General features: G+C 56.1%; 1 protein-coding gene across 1 annotated transcript; it reads left to right on the forward strand.

The window, feature by feature from the left end:
* Positions 1 to 859: 859 nt before the first annotated feature.
* On the forward strand, positions 860 to 12,649 carry SPATA20 (spermatogenesis associated 20). The gene is made up of 15 exons (XM_054171118.1): positions 860 to 1,267; positions 1,529 to 1,593; positions 2,133 to 2,287; positions 2,514 to 2,657; positions 2,921 to 3,122; positions 3,221 to 3,351; positions 3,429 to 3,533; positions 4,032 to 4,106; positions 4,317 to 4,529; positions 4,665 to 4,857; positions 5,769 to 5,937; positions 6,265 to 6,473; positions 6,585 to 6,784; positions 6,906 to 6,986; positions 11,570 to 12,649. Exons 1-15 carry the CDS (start codon positions 1,116 to 1,118, stop codon positions 11,738 to 11,740), a joined length of 2,265 nt encoding a protein of 754 aa, XP_054027093.1. The 5' UTR covers positions 860 to 1,115; the 3' UTR covers positions 11,741 to 12,649.
* Positions 12,650 to 15,528: the final 2,879 nt, after the last annotated feature.

Here is a 15,528-nt window from a genome sequence, read left to right on the forward strand (position 1 = left end):
GCCCCCTTGCTTCCCGCGTCTCGCTCGACCCTCGCCCCCTTCCCTCTCGCTGTCCTTTTTCAGACCCTCCGGGCAGGGCCCCCGCGGGGGCGGCCGCCTCGCCCGCTGCTGGGCCCCCGCTCCGGGCCTTCATGGGGGGTGGGGGGCTGCGGGAGAGGCCGGTACTTGGACACTACTGAGAGGGGCGGCACCGGGCTACCTGCGAGACAATAAAACGCTGTGACTGACTCCGTGTGCCGCAGCGGGGCGCGCAGGGGCGGGGCGGGGCGGGGCGGGGCGGGGCCGGGCCGGGCCGGGGCCGGGCCTGATCGGATCCGATCCGATCCGATCCGGGCCAGCGGCGGCGGTGCCGCCCCCAAGGCCAGGGGAGGAGGAGCGGCGGCAGCAGCGCCGCCCCGTCCCGGCGCCATGTTGGCGGTGTGTCTGCGGCGGGCTCGCAGGTACCGGGGGAGGGGGTGAGCGGTGGGAGAGGCGACTTCGGCTTCCGGGGGTGGGCGGCTGCGGGCTAGTGGCAGCTAGCAGCGGTTGCTGCGGCACCTGGCAGCGCTTCTGCACCGTCGCTGCGTCCCCCTCCTGTATCCCCTGCGTCCTCCTTGCACATCCTCCCGTATTCTCCCGCATCCCCACACGCCTGTACACCTCCTGCTCCTACTCTAAATCCCCCCTGCACGCCCCCTGACGCTGCAGCTACCCCGGTGCCCACGGGCGTGGGTTTTCCTCTCTGAGGACACTCGGGTCAAATGCCGCAGCTTCTCCTCCCTCACCAACAGTGCGCCCCTGTAAGGATGCTGGTGGTGGGCTGGGAGGTGGCGGGGAGGGAGCCTGGGGGTGATGGTCCCTGGACCATGCTTGTGATGAGTCAGGGAACAACCTCTCTTGAGCCTTCAGCAAGGGGAGAGAACTTTGTGGGGCCCTAGGGGAGGACCCATCTGGGCCAAGCCCCAGCAGAGCTGCCCAGCCCAGTGGTCCCTCCTGGCACAGGGAATGAATAACAGGGAGCAGCATTCTGTCCTGCGGCCATGCTGGACACCCACAGCAGCTGAGGTGAAGGTGGTGCTGGTTTGGGGTGTGATGACACTGTGCTTTGCTGTGCCAAGCAAGGAAGCTCTGAGCCTATGTGGCATTGCAGGTGCACATTTCTGACGGGGAGCATGGCCGTGTCCGCAGCAGGGACAACCAGCCCCCCCCGTGCCTGGCACCACACCAACCGCCTGATTAATGAGAAGTCCCCCTACCTCCTGCAGCATGCTCACAACCCTGTGGATTGGTAAGAGTAACTGGTGCCTTTCTTCCTTCTCCTTCTTGTACCTGTTGGGCTTAGGGACATGCTTCTGTGGCAGCAATGGCAGGTCAAGCAGCCTGGCCTCCTGTTCAGCTCGCCATAGGCTCAAGATCCATGGTCCTGAGCCAGCTGTGCTCCTGGCTGTCCTAACTTCCATCAGGTAGCAGCTTTCCAGGCTGCTTTAGAAGAGCTCAGGTTCTGGCACCAGTGCATCCCTGAAGCTCCTTTCATGCCTTCCTTCCACAGGTACCCTTGGGGTCAGGAAGCCTTTGATAAAGCAAAGGAAGAAAACAAGCTTATATTTCTGTCAGGTAACCAGAAACAAGGGATGTTGCGTGTTGCCATGTGTGGTTCCCTAGCTGATCAGATAAGCCAAGCTGCATCCTGAACTGGTGTGTAAGTAGCTCTGTAGGTAAGGGTGGACACTGAGCACTAATTCTCTGCCAGCAGGAGAGGACTGTATGCTTTAATAGCTCTCTCTGAAGATGGTCTGCGTCAGGGAGATGGTAAAGTCACTGTCCCTGGAGGTGCTCAAGAGGAGATTGGATGTGGCACTTGGTGCCATGGTTTAGTAGTCCTGAGGTCTTGGGTGACAGGTTGGACTTGATGATCTTTGAGATCTTTTCCAACTTTATTGATTCTATGATTCTCAGGACCAGAGTCCTTAGCCAGGTTTTAGGAGCAAGAGCTGGAGAGTGCTGCAAATTTCAGGCCTTTCTCCTCCATCTGTTTTCTAGGGTGGCAGCAGATGTTGCCTGTAGCAGGGTTTCCCACCTCTGAGTGATCTCCCATAACATGTATCCAGCTACTTGCAAAGATCCTTTCCTCACTCACCTGAGCTTGTTTTCAGTTGGCTACTCCACCTGCCACTGGTGTCATGTGATGGAGGAGGAATCCTTCAAGAACAAGGAGATTGGGGAGATTATGAATAAGAATTTTGTATGCATTAAAGTGGATCGTGAAGAGCGGCCAGATGTGGACAAAGTGTACATGACCTTCGTGCAGGTAGGGGAGGCATGGGCAGGGCTCAGGAGGCGTTGAGTGGTTCATAGCCACGTTCCTCAAGCAAAAAGAACCGTTGTGTTGGTTGTGTGAATGGGGCCATGTATAATCACAAGCACACATCTGTCCTCAAGTGAGGCACTGGGACGTGCTGGAAGGGTACAGAGCTGGAGGCGCACAGAGGGGTGCCTCTTGTATGACCTTGATGCACCCACGGTTTGTCTTTCAGGCAACCAGTGGTGGAGGTGGCTGGCCAATGAGTGTCTGGCTGACTCCAGACCTCAAGCCTTTTGCAGGGGGCACATACTTCCCTCCCGAAGATGGAGTTCATCGCGTTGGCTTTCGGACTGTGCTGCTCCGAATTGCAGAGCAGGTACGGAGCAGGAATGGAGGAGCAGGCATTGCTTGAACAAAGGGGCTGTAGGGAAGTTGGTCTGGGCTTGATGGGTGTCTGAGTTAAGAGGTACAGTCATGCAAAACAGTAGCCCAGAGCTCCATCAGAACTTTGGCTGGGTTAGAGATGGGTTGGAACTGACCCGGGGAGGGGAACTGAGAGCCGAAGGTGCAGTTTGGACTGGTGCAATGCAGGAAGCAGAGAGACAACAAATGAAAGAACTTTCTCACTCTACATCTTAGTGGAAGGAGAACAAAAATGTCCTGTTGGAATACAGCCAGAAGATCCTGGAAGCATTGCTACACAGATCTGAGATCCATGTGCAAGGACAGGATTCACCCCCCCCATCCAAAGAAGTAATGGCCACCTGTTTCCAACAGCTTTCCAGCTCCTATGATAAGGACTATGGTGGCTTCTCCAAATCCCCCAAGTTCCCCACCCCAGGTCAGTCTGGCCTCTGCTGCTAAGCCCTGTTGTGGGGCAGACAGCAGTGAGGGGACAGAGCCCACCCCACAGCCTCTCACTTTCTCTGTGTATTTCAGTGAATTTGAATTTCCTCTTCACATACTGGGCCCTGCACCGAACAACCCCAGAAGGTGCCCAGGCTCTGGAGATGGCTCTGCACACCCTCAAGATGATGGCCCATGGAGGCATCCATGACCACATTGGTCAGGTAGGACAGCCTCAGAGGTAAAGCCCTGGCATGCCCAGGAGGTATAAGGTGGAGACGTATGCCCTTGGTCTTGGCAGGGGTTTCACCGCTACTCCACTGACCAGCACTGGCATGTCCCCCACTTTGAGAAGATGCTCTATGACCAGGGGCAGCTGGCAGCCACCTACAGCAGAGCGTTTCAGGTATGGCTGTGCTGCCCCTCTGCAGGGAGGCTCACTCAGCACACTGAGTGCTTGCTGGGGCGGGCTGGCTTGGTTTGGGGAGCAGCTTCAAAGCCTGTTTCCCGAAGTGTTGCCCATCCCAAGGGCATGGAGTGGTCCCGTATTGCCTTTTATCTGCTGGTGTTCATCCAGAAACATTGCACAAATCCATGGCAGTGTAACCCCAGAGTTTTGAGGATACCAGAGGAGGGAACAGCCTTCTGGCTCCTCCTTGCAAGTCAGCAGATACATGCTACTGCCTCTGAAGTTGGTGTTACTCCAGGGTTGCTTTCCAGTGCCCATAGATTTGTCAGAGAAATCTATCTCTGAATCCATCCCATATTTAAAATCACTAGACTTCCAAATGTATTTCCCCTCCATTTCCAGTACTTTGACTCTGAACCACTTACTGTGTCTTGTTGTTTCTCTTGCCTCCCCCTGTCCTTTTTAACGTTGATGTTCACCCCATGCCTCCCACAGATCTCTGGTGATCAGTTCTTTGCTGATGTTGCCCAGGACATTCTGCTCTATGTCTCGCGGGACCTGACTGACCAGGTAGGTTGTTCCCTGAGCTGGGCCAAAGGGAGCTGCTTACTCTGCATTGGGACATAGCTTGGGGTTGCTTTTCCCTTCCTCCCTTCCCAGCTGAGCTCAGTCCTGGGGTACTGCTGTGGGGTACGCTGCCCAGACTGCCAGCCCAGCAGTGGTGGGGAGCTGGCTGAAGCTGCTGCCCCAGTAGTGGAGGGTTTGTTGCTCTTTTCCCAGGCAGGAGGTTTCTATAGTGCAGAAGATGCTGATTCCTACCCGATCATCACATCCAGTGAGAAACGAGAAGGAGCTTTCTGTGTGTGGGAAGCTGAGGAAATCCGGACTCTCCTTCCTGACATTGTTGAGGGGGCCACAGAGGGGACAACCTTGGGAGATGTCTTCATGCACCACTATGGAGTGAAGGAGACTGGCAACGTGAACCCCATGCAGGTGAGGGAGAGCAAAGACCTACCTGGTGCTGGCACCCGCATCCCTGGGCATGGGAGCATGGCAGAACAGCCCCAAAGCATGCGGGCTTCAACTCCTCAGCCTGGCGGGGTTCGCAGAGCAAGACTTTCCTTGCAGGACCCCCATCAGGAGCTGAAGGGCAAGAATGTCCTTATTGTCCAGTGCCCCCCGGAGCTGACAGCAGCCCGGTTCGGGCTGGAGCCGGGGCAGGTGGATGTCCTGCTGCGGGAGGGCCGGCAGAGGCTGTCCGTAGCCCGCGCACAGCGGCCGCGGCCACACCTGGACACCAAGATGCTGGCGGCGTGGAACGGTGAGGGGCAGCTCGGCTTGGGTGGTGCAGGCTTTGGCTGCACAGTTTTCAGGGCTTACAGCAATGAGTCCTGCTGGGACTGGATGGTTCCCCCATGGAGGCATGAGGTGCGCTGAGTTTTAGGGCTGTGGGAGGTTAAGGTTGGCTATCAGGAAGAATTGCTTCCCCAAAAAGGTGGTCCCGGCTGCCCAGGGCAGCAGTGGAGTCTTTTATTCCTGGAGGAGTTGAAAAGAGTTGTAGAGGTGGTGCTGAAGGACAGGGTTTAGTGGTGCCCTGGCAGTGCTGTGTTAACAGGTGGACTTGTCAATCTTAAAGGTCTTTTCCAACCTAAACAACTCTGTGATCTAAAGAGGCTGCGCAGCGTTGGGCTCTTGCTGTGTCCTTGCTTTCCTCCCCTGCTGCCAGCAGAGAGCAGCAAAACTCTTTTCTTGGCTCAGCCCAGCTCCCCAGGCTGGGCTCTGGGAGTGGGTATGAGCTGGGGATTGAGGACCCAGGTGGGTGCAGAGCCTGGCTCTACCACTACATTAGTGGAGAATCACAACTCTCTGTCCTTCTGTCCCTGTGTCCTGCTGCAGTACCCCCAGGTACTGTTCCCAGCAGTAGCTGTGTCTGGAGTTGGTGTGAACAGGAGTTATATCACATCCTGCAAACAGGAAGACTCTTAAGCCCTGTTTCTGCCCACAAGTGAAGGCTTAGCTCTTAGTGGCCTTGAGGTGCTGTGTCCTCTTTGGTGGCAGTAAGTGAATCTTCTTCGTGGTTTGAGCTCAGGGGAACAGCTGATGACTGAGCCCTGATCTTCCTGGAACCTCAGGGAGGATGAGCTGCATGCCAAACATCCTTTGAAGACAGTGATGCTCTTGCCTGTTCCTTGTGCACTCCCTGAGCCTGTTCCCATGTCTCTCTGTACCCAGGGCTCATGATCTCAGGCTTTGCCCAGGCTGGGGCAGCCCTGGCCAAGCAGGAGTACGTGAGCCAGGCTGCCCAGGCAGCTGCCTTCCTGCGGAGATACCTTTTCGACCCCACCAGTGGGAGGTTGCTGCGGAGCTGCTACCGGGGCAAAGACAACACAGTGGAGCAGAGGTGAGCAGGGGCAGAGTGTTTATAGACCAATTGTCCACCCTGCAGGTGCTGCCGAGGCTCCCAGCTGTCCTCCAGACAGGAGGTGTTTGCCTTGCAAAGAACTGCCTCCAGTGCAGTTTGGGGTGGATTAGTGCCGTTCTGTGCTCTACAGAAAGCCAGGGCCAAATCATGTGGTGACTTGGCACAAGCACTCCTTATCTTGGGTTGAGCTCATGTGGCTCCTCCTCAGGTACCAGAGACCAGTGGGTAGGGCTTTGCTGCACTGGTGAACATTTCCTGCCTGGACAGTGTAGAGACACTGATCTCCTTCCTGTTCTGCTGCTGTAGTGTCGTGCCCATCCAGGGCTTCCTGGAGGATTATGTCTTCATCATCCAGGCTCTCTTTGACCTGTATGAAGCCTCACTGGAGCAGGGCTGGCTGCAGTGGGCTCTGCAGCTCCAGCACATGCAGGACAAGCTTTTCTGGGACCCTAAAGGCTTTGCATATTTCTCCACTGAGGCTGGTGATTCCTCTCTGCTCCTGCGCCTGAAGGATGGTGAGCTCAGGGTTACGGAGTGGGGAGTTTAGGGAGGGCAGGGGTGGTGCCTGGCTGGGGGACCAAGCCGTGGCGTGCTGAGGCTGATGGAGGAGCTGTTGTTCCCTGCAGACCAAGATGGAGCAGAGCCCACTGCTAACTCTGTGGCAGTGACAAACCTGCTCCGAGCAGCTTGTTACTCCGGCCGCAAGGAGTGGGTGGACAAAGCTGGGCAGATCTTGGCTGCCTTCTCAGAGAGGCTGCGGAAGATCCCAATAACACTGCCAGAAATGGCCCGGGCCACCTCCGCCTTCCATCACACCCCCAAACAGGTACGGGCTGGGGCTTACCTATCCCCCGTGGGACCTGCCACAGAGGGGGCTCGTTGGTCATGTGTCTGCAGTCACAGCTCTCTGCTTTCTTCCTCCTGCCACCCACACTCTCCCTGGACAGGTCATTATCTGTGGGGACCCCCAAGGAGAAGACACGAAAGAGATGCTGCGCTGTGTCCAGTCCATCTTCAGCCCACACAAGGTAGAGGTGCCAGCCCTGCCAGCCCTACCTGGTCCCCTGTGCAGCCGCTCCCTACTGCAGCCTGCATTGCTGGTGCCTTCATCCTTTCTCTCAGTGCACCTGTAGCATTCATCCTCCTTCTCTGTTCTGCCTCCCTTTTGGGAAGCGTCCTATCCTTTCCATATTTATAAGTGCAGCTGACAGGGCCCCTGCACCCCTCTCTCTGGCACACAGTTCTAGCAGCCCAGGGAGCAGCTGCAGCAGTGGCTGCTCGTGCTGACAGCTGTTTGCACTGCTCTCAGCCTCGGCCCAGCATCCCCAGCACTTTCTCCCAAAGGAACACCTTTCATTCGCATATGGATGTGTCATGCCTGGTGCAGATTCAGCCAGTGTCTGGGTCATCTTCTGCCTGGAGCCACCCTTGCATCCTTGGGAAGCAGCAAGGTAGTGCCTTGCTCTGCCCCTCTTGGGGGGGCTGGCTTGTCCATAAAACTTTGTCCCCAGCTGTGCTGTTCACAGGATGTTAGGGATTGGAAGGGACCTCAGGAGATCTTCCAGTCCAACTGCCCTGCCAGAGCAGGACCATGGAAGCCAGCACAGGTCACACAGGAACACATCCAGACAAATCTTGAAAGTCTCCAGAGAAGGAGACTCCACAACCTCTCTGGGCAGTCTGTTCCTGTGCTCTGTGACCCTTACAGTGAAGAAGTTCCTCCTCATGTTGAGGGGGAACCTTCTGTGCTGTAGTTTCCATCCATTGCTCCTTGTCCTGTCACAGGGCACAAGTGAGCAAAAGCTGTCCCTGTCCCTTCCTTCCTGACACCCAGCCCTCAGATATTTATGGACATTGATCAAATCCCCTCTCAGTCTTCTATCCAGACTGAACAGCCCCAGGGCTCTCAGCCTCTCCCTTCAGCATCCTGGTAGCCCTCCCTTGGATGCTCTCTGGCAGATCTCTGTTCCTCTTGAACTGGGGAGCCCAGAACTGGCCACTCCAGGTGTGACCTCAACAGGGCAGAGTAAAGGGGGAGGACAACCTCCTTGGATCTGCTGGACACACTCCTCTGAATGTACCCTAGGATCCCATTGGCCTTCATGGTCCCCAGGGCACATTGCTGTCCCATGGAGACCTTGTTGCCCACTAGTACTCCTAGATCCTTCTGCACAGGGCTGCTCTTCAGCAGATCACCTCCCAACTTGTCCTGCTGCAGTTTGTTCTTCCTGCCCAGCTTCAAGACTCTGCGCTCATCCTTGTTGAAGCTCATTAGGTTCCTCTGTGCCCAGCTCTAAGTCTGTCCAAGTCTGTGAATGGCCTCACAGCCTTCAGGTGTCTCAGGCAAGCCTCCCAGTTTGGTATCATCAGCAAACTTGCTGAGCAGACTCTGTCCCCTCATCAATGTCATTGATGAAGGTGTTGAACAGGACTGGTCCCAGCACTGATCCCTGAGGAACTCCACTGGTCACAGCTCTCCAGCTGGCCTAGGCACCATTGATCACCACTCTTTGGTCTCTGTGCTGTGGCTGTATGCTGGGCTTACTGCCCTGCTCTGCCCCTCTGCAGCCCTGCTTGGAGGTGTGTCGCTTGGTGCACCCATGGAGGGGCTGTGCCACTTGGAGGACAGAGCTGTCTGCTGCTCGCAGAGCTGGCAGGAAAGGGCAGTGTGGCAGCTGGTACCTGTCATGTTCAGTGGGTGGCATCCCTGCCTTGGCAAAGCTGGTGAGAAAAGGGAAGCAGAGCTGGGCTGTGGGTAAGGGGGGTCAACATTTCAGCCTCTGGGCCAGATTCATACCCCTCAGTTGGGGTCCTGGTGCCGGGGGCTGGCATATTGAGCCACAGCTTGTGGGGAGCCAGCACTGAGGTCAAAGCACCAGCTGCCTTTTGCCACCTCAGCTGGGGAGAGCTGTTCTGTCAGCACAGGATCCACTCTTCTCTTAGCTCAGCCCACAGGGTCTTTCATCTCTGCTTCTCTGCCTATGTGTCCAGTGGTGTTCAGCACTGGTGTTGGAGCCTGGTTACAGCTCCCACCTGCGGGCACAGCTGGGGGCTCCACCACCTCTTGCCCAGCAGTACCCTCGGCCGTGCCGATTCCTGTGTTGCATGAGGACTCTGCTCCTGCACTCTTTCTCTCTCCCTATGAAGGATTACAGTGCCTGACCCAGTTTGCAGGGATGGGAAGAGCCATGGTGACAGTGGGGAGCCCACAGCACTGCTAATCCCCCACTCCTCCTGCTTGCAGCTGGTTCAGCTGTTGGTCTCCTGCGGGCTCTGGCGCAGGGGTGCTGCTGGCAGCTCTGGGGGCTTGAGCAGAGCAAACACAGCTATTTCCTCTCCTCTCATGCAGTTCTGTTCCTGTATGCTAAGATGTTAACAAGCATGGCTGTGGGAATGCTTGCTCTTCAGGGGTGGGTCCATGTCCCCCGAGTTGTTGCCTTCCTCAGGGTAGGGAGGAAGATGAGGGCTGGGTGCTCTGGGTGGGTATTTCCATGGGGGAGCGAAGCAGCCACAAGGTACTCAGGATCTGCCTGAGAACAGTGGTGCCTGGCTGGGCTGTGTGCAGCAGGGCTCAGGGAGCAATGAGTGGTGTTGCAGCTGGAGACTGTCAGCAGCAGCTGTCCCATTTGACAGACCAGGTTTGTTTCCTGGCAGAAGGAACATGGCAGGAAGGGAAAGCTCTCTGCCCAGGGGAGAACAGCCCCTTGGGAACATGTTTCTGCTTCCACAAGCACATGTGTGCAGGAGGACCTCCTCAAGCTCCCTCAGCCCATCTCCCTCCTGCCACGAGGCCAACTGAGCCCAGCTCCAGCAGATGTGTCCCACCGTGGTGGTGGCTGCTTCTCTGTGCAGTCATGGAGACCATGGGTGAGCAGTTGATCTCTCTGGCATCATCTGGGTGGAGTGGAACGTGACAGGGAGTGGGCAGAGCCACACTTCTCCTGTGCTGTCCTGTTGGGACTTCCCTGGTGCCATTGCTTTTTCCTCATGGACAGGCTGATCTCTGGCAGTAACTGTGGCTCCTTGCCTTACAAAGGTGATGGAGAGAAGATAGGAGAGTCTTGTTGCTCAGAGGGTCATGCTGCCTTCAGGAGCAGCCTCCCAACAGCCATCCCTCTTTGTGCTCACTGCAGAGACATGTGGCTGCTGCTTTTCCTACCTAGCTACTCCCCATCTCTCCTTCCACACCCCACAGGGGATGCAGCAGCTTTGGGAATTGACTTTGCCAAGGCGCTGGGGAAATGCCACTGTTGTGTCTCCTGCTCCCAGCTCCCTGGGTATTGGCAGGGTGCTGGGAACTGGGCTGATCTGCAGGAGCACAACTAATTAGGTCGCTCAGTAATTAATTCCTTACAAACTTCACATCAAAATCCTTGCCGATGGTAGAACGGCGCAGAGGTCGCAGGTGTAAATGGATCCGTGGCCACGGGGCTCCTGCAGCCCTGTGGATGACATCAGCTGGTGCCCTGGGGGTCCCAGTGCTGGGAGTGAAGAGGGCTGGATCCCTGCTCCAGGTCTGGATCCTGGTTTCTGGTATAGATCCATGCCTTGTTAATGGTCTTTAGGGTAATTATGAAGGATCCCATTATCTGCTCAGCTGCAGAGTGCTAGCCTGCCATTTGCCTTCATCCTGGCCTCGCAACAGGACCTCAGGGAGCTTGTGAGAAAAATGAATAATGAATTTCAGATTGGACATGAACTGGTAATTAATCACTTCTGGAATTAATTCCAGACAAAGGAGAGGAAGGGGGAGGTTTCAGGGGAGCAGGAGGCAGGCAAGGAGATAGGCTGAGCCAGACCTGGGCCGAGGCCAGGGCTGAGTGGGAACAGAGCAGGACTGCAGCACCATTAGCATGGGGACTCAGTGACCCCCTGAGGAAACAAGGGCTGAGGGCAGCTCCTGCCAGGCTTGGGTGAGGCTGCACAGGCATTCCTCTCTGGGAGTGGGTGCTGGGTTTGCTCCTGGCCCCACGCTCGGTGGCAGAGGATGCTGCATGCTGGGTGAGTGGTGCGGTGGGAGCTGTGTGTGTGCTGTGGACAGCAGCATTTAGTGTCCACATCCAGTGGCAGCCTGAGGAGCAGGAGTGTGTGCTGAGCACGTCTGTGCTTGGTGGGCACCGTGGTGGGCACATGGGGGGCTGGGGCAGGGGCTGGTGAGGGACAGCCTCATGCTACAACTGCCAAGGAATGGGCCTTGGAAAGGGCCAGCATTTTGGTCACCTCTTGCATCCATGTCAGTACCAGGTTCTCTGCCAGCTCCTGGCCTTTCCCTGGACTGCTTGAGTGTCGCTGGAGAGCACTGTGGGGGTTGCTCTGCACCTGTTCATGTGCTTCATTCCCAGCTGCTGGGTGTCTGGAGCAGAAAAGGGAGGCCAAGATGCTGGGGTGGTGTGGACCACATGCTCCCTCCACCACGGGCATGATGGTGATGTGGCCACTGTGAGACTCTGGGAGAGAGCAACTGTGGGTCCCCTCAGCTCCCCATTCCCTCTCCTCTTGGGGTAAATGTGTGGGAGGACACTGGCAGTGCTTGGCATGTCTGTGGGGAGGGAAGGACCAGCTGGCTGGTGCTGGCTGCATTCTCCAGCCTTCACAGCTCCTTCTCTGGCAGGTGCTGATGCTAGCAGATGGAGACACCACTGGGTTCCTCTACTGCCAGTTGCCTTTCCTTGCGTCCCTGGAGAGGAAGGATGGGAAAGCCACCGCTTACCTCTGCAGCAACTTCACCTGCTCACTGCCTGTCACCTCTACCCAGGAGCTGCGTGGGATGCTCTGCCTGTGAGCCCTTTGGCCCCTCTACCTGCAGGAAGACAAGGGGGACAGAGACTGTCATGTCAGCCTGCAAGCACAGGAGAAACCTGTAATAAAGCCGCTCTGGGCATCAGCTGCATCTCAGATGGTTCCTGGCAGCAGGCTCTGAAGGCACCGCTGCTCTGGCGGCATCTGCACAGCACCAGCTCTGGTCCACAGTGCATGCACTTCCGGGAGACACCCATCGAGGAGCATCCCCTCTCCCTGCATATGAGCTTTCTCCTCACCTCTTCTTGATGAGGGAAAAGAAAACAAATATAAATCCCAGTGCTGATGGAGGAGTCAGATGGGAAAATAAATAGGGTTCCTATAGCAACCCAGCATAACAGCCAAAAGCACCTGGGTGACTGGGGAGTGCAGTGCTTGGGGAGGTGCTACCAGTTATGACAGCCAGAGTGTTTTTGTGTTACAGGGTATCTTGTAGCATACATGAAGTTAATCTATAGTGCATACAAAAATCCCTGCTGATTACCACAGGTGGTGAAAACATGCCACAGGACTCAGCCTAAGCGCTTCCAAACAGCTAAACCTTTCATCTTGGCTTTGCCAAGGGTGCAGAGACCTGGTGCTGCTTGTGTGAGCACTTTTCAAAGTTAGTTCTCCCTGCAAAAAGTCAGTGCCTGTGCCCATGGTGGGGCAGGATGGGGCTCACAGGGATGCACAGCTGGAGCTTGCAGGGGCAGGTAGGTGGTGAGGTAGGTTGGCTGCGCCTGTGGTTTTGAGCTGAGTGCTCTGAGGGCAAGCTGCTGGGTCAGGATTAAGGCTGTCCCCTGCCTTTGCTTGCAAAAAGTTTCAATAACAGCACAAGGAATCAGCATTTGAGACATGCTTGCTCTGAACATTCCTGGCAAAGCCTGGGCTGGACCAAGGGTCTCACCAGCCTCACACCAGCCATGGGGACAGCACTGCTGGGTCTTGGCATCTGCATGCCAAGCAGAGGGAGACAACCACCTGCAGAAGTGGAATGCAGTTGCCAACAGTACAAGCTTCCTTTGATGCAGTATGAACTTTGTTCCACCTTTCCAACCCCTGTCCCCACTCCTCCATGCATCCAAACAGGTGAGTACCGTGTTTTCAGCATCCCTCTGACACCTGGGGCTCCTTGGCACGGCACCTGCACCCCAGTCAGTGGGATGCTGTCACCTGTGCTGCCTGCTGACTTTCCAGGGGGGGGTCTGCTAAGCTCTGGGAGTAACCAACCAGGCAAAATGTCTTTGAAGTCAGAGGAATTTTGCACCTCATCTTGAGAATGCTTTCTGTGCTTGTGAAAGAGGAGAGAGTTTTATTTCTTTTCTTCATTTTTAAAGCCAAAGTGTTTCTGGAAAGCCAGCTGAAAATTGCTGGGTTGGCAGATGGCTGGCTGCTTTCCCCTAGGTTTGTGGTGGTTTGGGGTTTTGTGTGGTTGGTTGGTTGTGTTTTTCTGGTTTGGATTTTTCAGATTGGCCTCTCTGCTGTGAGGATGGATTCTTAAGGACCCATCCTTAAGAGTTTGAGGAGTGAGGAGTTTGGGCTGTGTCTGTGCCAGGAGAGTACTCTGGGAGAGTGGGGCAGGGGAAGCCCAGACAGCTTGGGGCTGGCCAGGTCGAAGCAATCCCCCCGAGGCGGTGCAGGGCTGGGGCTGGTGTGGCAAGCCTGTTTCAGTGCCTGCCAGCCCCGTGTGGCACAGGGGGCCTTTCTCCCACACCTTCTTGCTTGTCAGCATGTCTCTATAAGCGATTGCCAGACACAAACGTGCTGTGAACCTCTGTCAAGGTGAATTGGCCTCACCTCTCAGATTAAAAAAAACCAAAAAGGCAGAAAAGCTTTGCAATAAGGTAACTGGTGTGGCACCTGGGTGCTCCTGGTGCCTTTGCCTCTCTGCTGCCTAGGAGTTGGTGGCCCCATTTTGGGCAGCCCCACACTTTCTGCCCTGGCACCGCTTGCCTGCTCCAGCTTTTCAGCTTTATAGCCTTGGCAAGAGGCATTTTTGCTTGAGCTCAGTTGCAGCACACTCCTTGCTGGTCCTCTCAGTGTCCTCTGGCCAGGCTTGTCCCTGAGACACCATAGGAGCACCTCATCAGCTGGTAAGGCTGAAGGAGGCTCTGACTGCAGGAGATGGTACATCCATGGCAGCTAAACCCTCCCTGTGGTGCTTCCTTCCTCCTTACTTTCTTGTCCCTAACCCACTGATTTCACTGCAAGTGGTGTTTTCTGGGGTGATTAATGAGTGACAGGGCTGACAGGGTGCTGCCCAACCAGCCTAGGTTCTTGGGAGGCTGGTGGAGCAGGGTCTCACTGCTCAGCAGTCCCATGCCACTTCTTAAAAGCCATTTTCCTGACCCTTTCCTGTGTTTCCTTCAGTGATGGATGTGGCAGCTACAAGAGACTCTCCCTAGGGTACCACTGGACCCCCTTTCTCTGCCCTGGGGAGGCTTGGCACAACATCTGGCAGCGTCCCTTGCTCCCTACCCATTCCCCTTCAGCTGCAGAGTTGTCAAAAAACCCCAACCCCCCAAGTGCATCAAATGACCAACGTGCAGCTTTCCCCCACAGACACCTGGGTCGGACACTAGGCTGCTTGGGAGGGCACGGCAGGGATTTGTTAGTCTGCTCGGGGCTCTGCACTCACCTGGAAGCCTCAGCAGCTGTGGACAGAGAGATTTTTAATGTCAAACCCCTCTCTTTCAGCATTTTGTTTTGTAATGCCTGGGGGGGCGGATCTGCAGTGCACCACATTGCTCAGCTCACCGAGGCAGCTGGGAGGGCTGACACCCATCATGCCCCTTTTGGGGGTCTTGGGGCACAGGGCAGTGGGGGAAGACAGTGCTGGTGGTGGCCACCCTTGCTGCTCTGAAGAGGTTTTCTCTCTAATTAATTTTCCCTGGCGAAGCTGGTGCTGGTTCTGGGTCTCTCAGCTTTGATCTGCAGTGGCATTGATGTGACATCAATGGGAAATGGGACTTTGAAATCCGTTTGTTGTTTGCGATGCTGCATCTGCAGGAGGGGAGGATGGAGAGGGGTTGTCTCCAAGCCCAGGTCCAGTCCTACCCCAGTGTCTGTCCCTAACAATGTGGCACATGTTGGGCTATGATTTGGGTGTCCCTGGTTCCAGGTCCTCGGAGAAGGTATAATGGAATTCCTGCTTCCCGTGTGGGTCCCCTGGGCATCGATGCCCAGTTCACTCCCAGACACACAACTAGCTCGGGTGTGAGCACCCAGTTAGGTCATGCTTGAGCACCCCATTGCACCATGGTTAGGTGGCAAATTAGCCAACACCTGAGCACACAATTAGCTACCTCCTGAGAACCCAATCAGCTCATGCCTGAGTGGCTGTTGACCTCCTGCCTGAGGGCCATTTTGGGCATAAACGGTTGGGTTTTGGTAGCTGTGGCTGCAGCAGTGCTGACAAGAGGAGGTTGGGAAGTGCTGGTCACAGCTGCTCTGAAAGCCACAACATGCTACAAAGCATTTGGGGTGCCTGTGGCAGGTAGGTGCAGGGAAAGCAGGAGATGTGGGGCTGGTTTTGAGTCTCTCTGTACCCATCCTGTACTGCCAGGCCCAGTTACTCCAATATTCACCCAAAGGGAATTTGCAGGTGGCGAGCTGGTGTGGTGAGTCCCTGGAGTCACAGCCCCCTCTCTAGGGTGTTTTGGGGGAGGTTATTGGGGTCTCCTTGCGCTGGGTGGTGATTTGAGGCATGTGTTGGGTTGCAGCTACCCTCCTTTGGCACCTGAGCACCTGCTGACAGCAGCATGGGCTGGAGGGCAAGCTGACTGCTGC

Source organism: Dryobates pubescens, chromosome 20, assembly GCF_014839835.1.
Source record: "Dryobates pubescens isolate bDryPub1 chromosome 20, bDryPub1.pri, whole genome shotgun sequence".
NCBI lineage: Eukaryota > Metazoa > Chordata > Aves > Piciformes > Picidae > Dryobates > Dryobates pubescens.